Below are 12,186 nucleotides of genomic sequence, written 5' to 3' on the forward strand. Positions count from 1 at the left end.
TTTCCATATCCCACACCTCTCCAATGTCCTGTCCATCTGTCCTCTTGATTGTCCCTTTCTCTATTCCTCCATCACTCCCTTCCATCTAGCCAACTCAACATCAATCTCAACTTGTTTCACCCACCTTCCCCTTCTATGTGTGAAAGAAGACCCACATCTTCCTTCCAGTCACCCTCCCTTCCATCCAACCAACTTAGCTATCATGCATCATTTAATCTATCACATAGCTTCGCTCTCCCCCATCCAATCGCTTCCTATCTGTCCAACTCTCCAATCCATCTAAGTACCCTCCTCCTGTCCCACCAGTGTTGGTAGAGACTGATTACACCTTTCAGATTTCAAGCCAATCTCTTTATTCTCCTCACCTAATCTTCTCCCTTCCTCCCACCCCAGCGCTGGACTGCCCTCCAAATAGCAACTATAGCCTGTGTGCCAGTGCCTGCCCCCCAACGTGCAATGACCTCTTCGCTCCTGTCACCTGCCCTGCTCGCTGTGTTGAAGGCTGCGAGTGCCTCCCTGGCTTTATCCTGAGCGGCGGAGCGTGCGTGCCTAGTACCAGCTGCGGCTGCGTGGACTCCACGGGCGACTACCACATGGTAAGTGATGGCTCATCCTTACATGTCTCCATTTATGGATGTAGAACAAATAATGTTTAACCATTTAAGAAGTAAGCATTTATTTACCATTTGAAGGTCTGGCCTAGGAAATGTTTTAGTTGCTCATCTACACTTTTGTTTACTCAAAATTAATAAATCATATTCATAGTTATAATAAAAATAGAAAGGGCATTGGGTGGGACGCATTTAGCCATTAGTGGCTAGGTCATTCCATGATGGACTAGACCAAACCATGCCATATGCAGATTGGGGCAATGTGCTAGAACCCTTCAGATATTGGCTTTGGCTGCAGTGTCTTTAACATTTGGGATCAGCCCGCAAGTCAACCATTTTGTGTTGCAATGTCAGGCTGTGTGAGTGATGGTCTTTTGCCTGCTTACGTTTGCATCTGCGATGGGAACTGAAGAGGCAATGGAGTCTCCTGCGTAGTCCCTGTGTTCAATAGTAGCTGCCCCTGGTAGCGGAGATGACTCACCTTGTCCTCATATGTAGGAGATAGCTCGGAAAAGCTATATGTGTATGACTTCTACGATTTCCATACCTTTCAGGATCCCCACCATACGGAAACAATGGGACGTGAAAAAGGTTATTGTATGTTTGATTGTAAATTGGCCACATTTGTCCCTACTCCTGTATTGTAGACATCCCCTCTCTGGGCTTGCCCTATCCTAGACCAACTACTTGCAGCAGCCCTTCTTACACTTGACAAAATTATTCCCACTTTTTTTTTTTTACATTAAAAGCATATTACATTGAACCAGTTACATTTCTTTTCCACTTGTGCATTCACATGTTCTTTTTGTTTACCACTGGGAAGGCGTTTGGACACCATGTATGAATTCTTTGTACTGCATCCCATGTTCAATATTGCTGAAACTACATGCCAGCAAATGACCTCCAGTTCCATATTTATGGAGTGAAATACACTATGACCCCGCTTTCGGAGATATGTGGCGGTACTTACCGCCACATTATGACATTGGCGGGTTGGCTTCACTCCGACCGCCATGGCGGTAGCAGGCGCAAGGCTGGAGATGAGAATCTCCAGCCTGGCGGCTGCTATTGTACTGCCTCAGGCATTTCGACCCTGCCTACCGCCATGGTTTCCGTGGCGTTCGTAACGCCACATAAACCATGGTGGAAAGCCCTATCAGTGACAGGGGATTCCCTGATAGGAGGCCCCCTCCCACCCAACACTCCCCAGATGCCCCCCAACCCCCTTCATCCATGCTTCTCCACCCTTCCAACCCCCCATACACACTCACACACTCATTCACACAGACATACACACATGCATTCATTCATTCACACACATCCACACACACAGCCACACTTACACGCATTCTCATTTCCCATTCATACATGCACTCACACACATGCATACACGCTCGCAAACAACACTACACATACATTCTCATTCATTCATGCATGCACTCACACACTCATGCATACACCCCTACATACATACACACACACACACACACAACACCTCCCATTCCCCTCCCCTGTCGGAAATCTGACTTACCTGGATCCTGGGGGTCTTCCGGCAGGGGACAGGATGGTACGCTGCTACCGCCAGCAGCGCCCACCAGCAGAACACTGCCAGGCCGCATTATTTTTAATAATATGTCTGGCGGCAGTCTATTGGCCTGGTGCTGCTGGTGGTAGCAGCGCCACCTTAACACCATCCGCCAGCATGGCCACAGCCGAATTTCCGCCCTTCTTTTGGCAGAAATCCAGCTGTGGTCATAGTATGGCAGACGGCTGTTAGCTGCGGCAACGGTCTTTTGGCGACCGTCGCTGCGGCGGTAGGTGGCACTTACTGCCAATGTCATAATGACAGCCTATGTCCTGTAATGTTTTTTCATTAAATTCTAACTTTGTATGAAACATTCACCCAAGGCCACGACTAGCCTGTGTGTCCTTGCCTCAAAGTTCTCATCAATTGCAGAATGGGGTCCCTTCCTAAAAACGCAACATAGTTGCGATAGCACAGCATGACATTGCATCTATTTCATTTAGTTTACACTGGAGTACGGACCCATCACACAATGGCCACTAGTGTCTCCTCTGTTGCATGTTATAGTTTTCCTCCTCCAAGACCCTGTTGGTTTTGGTGACTGTCATGGACAGCTTGATTGTGCCTTCTTTATGTCTACTCAGAAACTCCAGTGCTTCTCCTCACTTTTTCCAAGAAGCACGAGCCTGTATCACTGGGTTACAATGGTGGTCTAACTTCCAATTGCAAATACAGGAGCGAAGGGCAAACATTTTATGAAGCCCCCTCGGTCTCTGGCAGATGATGTGAGCAACTCATCCTTATAAACCGCATTCCACATTCCAGATGATAATATACAGACCTGCCAAGCTTCTAAAATTGTGAACCTGTGAGAAATATATAGGGAACTGGAGGGGGTGGAGGACAGAGGGTGGAGCTTTAAACAGAAAGGGATGGGGCCACAAACAGCCTAGGGGGCAGGACATGGTTTTTGGTCCTCCGTGGCACTCTCTCCAACCCACCTAAAAAAACAACAACAAAAAACATATAAGCTATTGAAGCTGCAGCATTTCTTCTGGGCAGGTTGCAGAACCTGCCTGGGCATGAGCTGTATAGAAACCCTCTCCCACACCACCAGGAAATCCACTCTGTACAGGGGGTTCTGGCTCACTTTCTCTTCCACCATGTGAGATCAGCTTTTCACCAGTGTCCGTGTGAACAGAGCCGATATTGAGTGACACAAGGTGGCGTATGTGAGTGTACAGGTCTGTACCATAAAAGAAACTACAACCTCTATGTAGGGATTGTCATTTTTCATCTGCAAAATCACAGTAGCCATCCAATCTTTTTCTTTATCCACCCACACTGACACCAGTCGTCATAATGCTGTTTTGCTGCTACGTAAAGCATTTCTTTTAACTATTGCGGAATTTCTTTTCTTTCTAAAAAACATGTTTATTGCAGCTGCTGGTGGCTGTTTTGCCCTGCCTTGCTGTGTTAGAAATGTATTTGTGAATAGGTTTTTGAATGCATGCCATGTCCTTGCAGCAGATGCATCAGCCCACTGGAAACATTGGGTCAGAAGCTTACAGTGGAAGCACTAAAGTGCCTTTAAGAGTATTCCTTGGTGTGCGAATACGCCATACACTTATTTGAATGTTGGTCCATTGGTTCAGCTTCATCTTTAATTCACTGCAGCTGGTGTAATTGTCACTCCCATAGTGCAGGCAAAATACCTGATTGGGAGCTGAAAGAAGACCATTAAGGGTAGCAGGGGATCCTAGGACTTATGTTTTGGGCTCCTCTACTAAGCATAAGTCCAAGCCCAGCCCCATGCCCATCCAAGTCTGCTGGATTTGGCTGAGCGTAAATTGGTCACCACGAATAGAAGGTAGCAGATTATACTGTATCTACCCAGGTGTTTTTCTATTGCTTAAATCCTTTCATAAAGGTGGAAGACTTTGTGTGCAGTGCTTGGGGAATGTAACAGAATCCAAGTTTGTGAATATAAAGCCACTCTTGCGTTTGTTGCTTTAGGCTGGAGACGTGTGGTTTGAGACCGGATGTGTTGAGAAGTGCACGTGCCAAGGCCTGAACATCATCCACTGTGAGAACCACACCTGTCGGGAACAGGAGAGCTGCGGCCTGAAGGATGGGGTGTACGGCTGCCATCCCTTAGGTGAGAATCAGTGAGGGACGTGGGGGCCTCACTACCACTCTGCCTTCAACACAGTAGGTCTTAGAAAACATGGCAGGGCTAGGTGACACTGGGAAAGGGTGGGCTTCAACTGCTGGTGGAGAAGGTTTGATGTGCATCATAATAAGTGCAACTCTTGCTGCAGAGAGAGAAATTGTGCTTCAGAGGAGACCACCACCCTCTCCTACATTACCACTCTGCCCTCCACCACTAAAGTACTTTGTAAAGTATTCATGGCTGTTATTTGGATGTGGAATGACTTGGGAGAGCTGAGAATACAATTGCAAGAATTGAGCATGGAGAGGCCAATGCCCCTTTAAGGCACTAGACTTCAAGCTCCCATGTTGCTTAGATTACTTCCAAAAGGTAGTAATGATGGTTAATGAGGGGTAGGTTGGGGTTTTTAATATATTCAACATGTTACTTTTGTTGACTTAAACATGCAGCAAAAAGAGCTCCCTTGAAGGGAGGATAAAAATAGAACAGGGCAGTTTATTAGAGCATTGGTGCTATAATGTGCATATGAATATGCGTGATAATCAGCCTCTTCCATTCAGAATTCTAGGGGACACCTTTAACAATTTGGGGCAGCAATAGAGTCACCTGGGAAAATTCTTAGGAGGGAGGCTTCTGCTCTTGAGTTAGACTTCACCATGATCCATTCTGTTCTTCTTTAGCAAGTCACACTATATACCTTGATGTCCTCATTGGCTTCAGCTGCGTCCTCGTCACTGCACGCCCAGTCTTATCCCAGTCTTCACCCCCTGCCTATACTGTGAAGGCTCACGATGGCAGATACGTGGGTGGAGATGATCCTATTGGTACCCAGAATATTTAATAGTAGCCTGCTTTGATATTCATTCTGTCCTATGCATTTATTTAGATAAATACCTGCTAAGCTGAACACTTCCAATGACTCCGTATCACAATAAGAGGGGTAGAGGATACCACAATCTACTATATGTCCGCCACACAATTATTAAAAACGAACAAACAATACAATAGTGGAAGAAGCACTTTATCTTGATAGGAAAGTTCTACTTTATCTTGATGGGAAAGGTGGAAAGACCTCACCCACATCTTCACAGCATGCTTCATCATTGGCTTTCCAGTCCCACCTTAGTAGGATATTACCACCAAGGTTGTCTCAACCTCAGAATGGGGGATATCAAATCAGGAAGGGAGATCAAAATAAACGGTACTTGATAAGTGAGGGATCCAGAAATTTCGGTTAAAACTACTTCTGTGTAGACACAAAGGGATTACCTTTATTTCAGTGGTACACAGGGCAGGATTAAAAGGATTCAGGAGGTGTGTAGAGAGATTATGTCTCGGTCATCCATTACAACAAAATGTTTCAGACCCTTTAAAAGCCCCAAACAGGGCCTCAGGCCTTCATCAGGGTAAATGAGCATCCCCTAAATGTCCATGCAACTTCTTCTCTCTGTGCAGATTAAGAATAAGTCTTAACTATCAACCAGCCATATAGAATCATCATATAGTTTAGGGATGAACACCTCACTGGCCTCGTTGGAGGGGGGAACCCTTCTGTAGTCACACTCTCGTAAAGAAGCAAGACCCTCAGTTCCACCTGCTTCGTCTTCTGTTAGCTGCAATCAATGTCGAACTGTCAGGACCCAGACCCTTTAATGTGCCTGTTTCTGCCATTCATATCTTTCTTTAGATCGAGAAAGCTGTTCGGCCTCCGGCGACCCCCATTACAGAACATTTGATAAGGCTAATTTCCACTTCATGGGAACCTGCACGTATACCTTAACCAAGGTGTGCTTGTCCTCTAACGGCTTGCCTTTCTTCAGTGTGGACACCTCCAATGAGCATCGCGGCAACAATAAGTTTGTGTCGTATGTCAAATCAGTCCATGTGAAGGTGTACGAGCAAGAGGTCACCCTCATGAAGAGCCGGAGAGTTGTTGTAAGTATTAAACCTTTGTTCTTCTAGGGACATCTCACTCTGAAAAGGCTAGTGGAATGTAAGAGAATTAATAATGCTCTAAAATGTCGGAAATAGTAGAAGCCTTTTTTAACAAATTATTTCAAGTCAGAGATCCCATAACTAAATGGGTGCTTTAAAGGGTTAAAGAATACGGAAAGACTCAAAAAGATAAGGTATTTTAGAGAATTGTACCATGAATGTGATTCAGGACCACAATGCAAACATGAAAGAATTATAAAATGTCCAAGATTCATTAATTCAGCTGGATTGTTAAAGAATTGTAGAATGTCTAATATCCAAACATTCCAGGCAGTTTTATAAAATGTCAGATATTTAAGATGTCTAAGGAATTTTCCAGAAATTCTAAATTATCTGAGATTCAGGAAGTATTTTTGGAAACAGATAATTCTGCAAAATATTAAAGAACACCTCAGAAACAAGAAGTCAGTGCAACCTTAAAGAATCATAAAACATGTTTCATCAAACGTATATTGCTTGGTTGAAGAATACTGTCTTAAATCTGTGATATGTGTGTATATATATATATATATATATATATATATATATATATATATATATGTATTGGATTTATAGGAATATTTGTTCTTTGTTCCTCATGATTCCACAGCTAAATTGTGATTAAAAGTTAAGCCTACCTGCCCTTGTAGTTGAGCATGAATATCCTGTGGGTCAGAGCTTGACCTGGCCAGGATCAGTTCTTGCTAGACCTCTTTTGTCACTGTTGTGTGTGTGCTTTGACAACACCTTGTGCATTGTGGGAGAGATAGAAACTCTTCACAACAGCACTCCACATTTTAATGAATATTTCAAACCCACTGGCTTTTTTAGACTACCCTGAGCCGACCATTGTGAAGCGGGGCAGTCAGACCTCGAGGTTACTGTGCTCTGCATTGCTACCCGTGCCTTTTACAAACCTGCTGCTTCCTGTTGTTGGGCCAAGTGCACCTGGTTCACTGTCTGTGAGTGACTCAGGCAATCACAATACCGATTCTTAGTATTCATACCATGCCTTGCCCCAACCATAGTGTATTTGCAAGAACGGCTGCCTATTTTCAACAATATGCTCCCAGGCTGAACAGTTTTAATAATTCGCATACAGGCAGTAAGAGGGAGCCAGAATCTACCCGAAAGCATGGACTGGGGAGTCCAGATTAGGTCTTGGGGGAGGAAGGGAGGTTGGATTCATGACAGATGTTCAGGATACCCATCTAAATCAGATTGATTGAAAGTAAATGTATCTTAAGTGAATGACCTGAAAATAAGAAATGGATCCAACCCTATTGGACCTAAGCTAGGTATGGTATTCCTGCTTTGTGGCCCGGCATCACTACTCCCGAGGTGTACATTTATGTAGCCATCTGACCTATACAATCAAACAATTTTAACCTTAATGTTTTTTAAGGATACTTGTGAATTTGTGAAGGTGCTTTAGCCTACTTTGTGAAGTTTATGAAAAACATGGCCACCTTTATTAACTTAACAAGTGTTGGTGAAGTTTAAAAACAGTTGAGAAAAATCCTACAAATATTGCATGTGGTGGTGCAGGGACATGGGGTACACAGCTGCAGACCCCCTTGCTCATAAGATTTGTGGTATCATTTAGCGGTGAGTTATTAGCTTACTGATACAAGAGTCCCTAATTGAAGAGGATTACACTCAATATAGCTTCTGATAGAATAGGTTACAAGGTACAGTAGGATAATCTGTTAAAAGGTAAGGTACCATGTCCTAGATTACCAAGGAGAAATGCAGTTGCAAAACTCAGAATCTCTATCTATCTGACAAATACAACTCTGGCAAGTTCTTTTAAACATCAACTCTCATTGAACAGCTTAATGGCAGGAGAGTCAACCTACCTATTCAGATTGGAGACCGACTCACCATCCGCCTGAGTGGCACCTTCGTCCTGCTTGAGACTGACTTTGGGCTTTGGGTGCGTTTTGATGGCAATCACCACGTGGATGTCTCTGTGCCATCCTCATATGCCGGTTTGGTCTGCGGACTTGGGGGTAAGGCTTTTTACTTACTAACCGGGAACCATTCATGGTCCGGAGCTTTTCCAGCGGGATGATCTACAGTATTTGTACCAATGAGTGCAAGTTGGGGTTGAAATTTTATGGTGGCCTTTGTCCGAGTGGGTAGACGCCAAAGCCACCGCATCTTTGTCATTCTTGATTGTTTAGTCTGAATTTTAATGGAGTTAATATTGGCTTCATAATGCTAACAGTTAGAAAGAGATTTGGAGGATGAGATGGACAGCACAGGTCAGGATCCCAGCAGGTATGTGTTAATTTGTCGACTAGTGCATGAATTTATAGGGACTAGAATATCTGGTCGGATGATTAGACATGAGTACTCATGGCATTAGTGTGGTGTGACTTTTGGATTGGTGAGTCAGATGGGTTAATAACATCTCTAGTCAGTCTGCGTCTGTTAGTCTTTAGATTTTCAGGGTGTTTGTTGTGGAGCTGAAGATCTGCAGGCTCCCTGAAGTATAAGAAAAATAAGTGTTTCATTACTGTACATTCATTCATTAAAATGTATTGACCAATCGAACATATCCTCAATTAATTTGCTGGATATTGCAGATTGAAAGTAAGTTATCTGAACATCCTAAAGAAAAGTTATATACGTAGCATCTAGTAAATAAATTTGTAGCATAAGTATCTAATTATCAGTCCATATTGTTTAGACAAGCATATATGTCCAAATACATAGGTGAGATGTGTGCACATGGTTTGTGTCACTGTAAGGACGCTTATTCAGGGCTTACTACTGGGACCCTTTGCAAAGAATGCAGTGTTCGGGCCAGACTGCTGTGATACTGAGGATGCGGGCTGCTGTAGACCCTTCCCATTCCTCCCCTTTCAGTTTCTTAATGATGAGTTGTGCTCTTTTCATCCTGTGCCAGGTAACTACAATGGAAATAGCACAGACGACAACCTGAAACCAGATGGCAGTGTTGCACAGACTGTGACAGAGCTGGGGAAGAGCTGGGTGGTGGAGGAAACCCCTGAGTGAGTACTGTCCCAGCCGGCTCAATCCTGCTAAGAGGAATTACACCTAATAGTCTCACCCATAGAATGTACCCATCGATCTCAAGATAATTACCCAGCAAGGGACATCTCCCGTACACCTCGCATCAATAACTCCCCACTAGAGCCAACATTTGACATTCCTATGTCAGTGGCCCCATCATGAACAGTTCTCATTGATCGCATGCCAGTAACTCAACGGTGGTAGACAACCCCATATACTCTACACCAATGGCTCCTGGATAGCTCCTGTCCAGGACAGTAACCCTTCACATTCACCTCATAGCCCCACCAAATACAACTATCAGCAGTCCCACAGCAGTATGCCCAGCATAGACACATTCCATCTACCACATGCCAGTGGCACAGTCGACAACCTCCATCAATCCATGTTAACAGTCCCACATGGACAACTCCCATCAATGATATACCAACAGCCACATCATGGTCAGCTCCCATCAATCCCATACCAGTATCTCAGCTAGTATTATCTCCTACCAATTCCCCACCATTTGTCCTACAATGGATAAATCATCCATGGAGAACTGTCATCAGTTTGCAAACCTGGCCCCCACAATGAAGAGCTATCACCAACCCCACGCCAATAGCAATAGGCAGTGCACTATAACTACTCGTAATCAACATCTTTAAAACCCATGCTAGAAAGCTGACGGTGGCTATCTCCCAACAATTCCCCTCCAGTAACTTGACAATGAACAACTCTCTTCAATCCCACACCAATGACTCAACAATGAACAAAACCCCACAAGCCCCCATCCTTAACTCAAACAAAGATTTATCCCACCAATTACCCAAAGCCATTAGCCCTGTTGTGAAGTTTCCAACTATCCCGTACCATAGCCTCATCACAAAATATCTTTCTGCAGCCTCTCAACAAAAGTAAAGCAATTAAAACAGCCTAGTGGTATACCACAACAAGAATACCAACACATAAATGCCAACTTCATACACAGAAGGAATGACACATTCGCGCAATCAATCTATAGTTTATTATATACATTCAGTCAATTATATCTGCACTGTACCATGTATTGGTGCCTTATTTAGAAAATTGCAAACTTATGAATAGCTCCACTGTGCAGTTAACCCCCATGTACACCCCATTTCGAACATTAACACTGATGTTTGTGCATATAAAATCATATCATGCATTTACATTCAGATGGCAAAATTAAAACCCACACTGGTGTCAGAATCACAGTACATATCTGCAGACACACCAAGTCTCCAAAAAAAGAATCTATTCACGTCCCTCCAAAATGATTGTGTCTCTGAAAAGATGAAGGATCCGTACAGTGTCAAGTCCACCAGCCATGCGATGCTGCGACTATATTTATCTGCTTTCCAAACCCATTAGTCTGTTAGCAAATTTCCAGTTTTTCCCAATGGACCGATAAATCCTTTGTCTTTTTTAGATGAATACCCCAGCTTAGTCTTTGCTTGATTCTCGAGTGATTTTTTTCTTTTTTTCCTCTGTGTTGCCTCTTTTTCACAGGTGTACACATACTGGAGGTCTCAACACACCTTGTGACCCACTCATCATACAAGATGCTTCCAAACTCACAAGTTGTGGACTCATTAAAGACCCACAGGGTAAGGTGAACCAAAAAGGTAAAGTCCTTCATCTGTGAATTATGGTGACTTGATGTATTCCATGGACAGGGGTGACCCATGGACTGAGGTGGACCCGAGTAACCCGTTGACCAGAGGGACATACACACCAGAGTAGTCCATACCTCAAAAGAGCCCATGCTGCAAGGGGTTCCATGGAAGGGAATAAGTGATGGATGGAAGCTGCCTACAGAGCTGAATAACCCATGACTTAGACAGTAAATGAACTGGAATAGCTCACATCCTTGAATGATCTATGCACTCAGGCGACTCCCTGCACTATACAGAAGCCTTTGCCTGAAAGTGCCCATAAATTAAATGCCTTCTGTTCCACAGGGCCCAAGAACCCAGTGGACCCTACACTAGATTGGCCCATGGCTCAGAGTTGTTGCCATGAATGAGAGTGGCCAGTGCTACAGAATGGTCCCTGACACAAGTGTTCCATGAACCAGGAGGCATATCAAGTAGATGGCACAAGAACTGGTTGCCCCATGTCTAGAAAAGCCCATTCCCCATAGTGCCCTTGAATTCAGTGGCTCAGGCATGAACAATTATCATCATAAGTCAGTAGAGAAATCAAAGCATGGACATCCAAGTGTCCACACAAACCACACTGAAGAAAAAGAATCAGAAAAAATAAGTTTTGGCTAACTCTGAAATTGAAGTAGAGACAAAGGTTTTTAGTCATAGAGAAAAAGTTAACTTCCATCTACACTTAATAGAAAACCATGATATCAAGTACAGCTAAAGCTTAATTGTGTACTGATTACTCAATATTCTTTAGAATGAAAGAGATGTCAGATGTAGGGCTATCATTTGTATATTTTGTTGTGAATAGTGGAGTCAATCAGGCCCGTTTTAAGGTAAGACTAATAAAAGTACATTCTTTATTGACACATTCACTGACACTATAAAGCTCTTTCTTCCATTTTTGACATCCTTGTTGGTCTATAAAGGTATAATTGAGTGATGTCCTCTGGATTTGGATTAAGTAGAGCACAACTGGATTAAGCAGATTATTCTAGATCGTTATCCTAACGGTGTGGCCCCTGAATGCAAGGGCTCGTCCCTGGAGGAGCCGTGCTGTGGTGTGGAGCCTGAATGGGAGGTCCAGGCTGGAAGGCTAATGGCCATGAATGGGTCATGTATCACATAGTCAGAGCCCTGGAGATCTTGCCCCAGAGAGGTCTGTAAATGAGACTTTCCGAGGTAAGAGGGCCATACCGCAAAGCA

General features: G+C 43.9%; 1 protein-coding gene across 1 annotated transcript in view; it reads left to right on the forward strand.

Moving 5' to 3' along the window:
* Positions 1–12,186, forward strand: part of LOC138266895 (IgGFc-binding protein-like) — a 169,982-nt gene that overhangs the window by 119,975 nt on the left and 37,821 nt on the right. The window contains exons 68-73 of the mRNA XM_069215627.1: positions 394–596; positions 4,153–4,294; positions 5,997–6,244; positions 8,118–8,295; positions 9,198–9,303; positions 10,838–10,935. Of these exons, the coding sequence (XP_069071728.1) occupies positions 394–596; positions 4,153–4,294; positions 5,997–6,244; positions 8,118–8,295; positions 9,198–9,303; positions 10,838–10,935 (975 nt within the window). The remainder of the gene's footprint in view (positions 1–393; positions 597–4,152; positions 4,295–5,996; positions 6,245–8,117; positions 8,296–9,197; positions 9,304–10,837; positions 10,936–12,186) is intronic.

The sequence above is a fragment of the Pleurodeles waltl genome, chromosome 12 (assembly GCF_031143425.1).
Source record: "Pleurodeles waltl isolate 20211129_DDA chromosome 12, aPleWal1.hap1.20221129, whole genome shotgun sequence".
Classification (NCBI taxonomy): Eukaryota; Metazoa; Chordata; class Amphibia; order Caudata; family Salamandridae; genus Pleurodeles; species Pleurodeles waltl.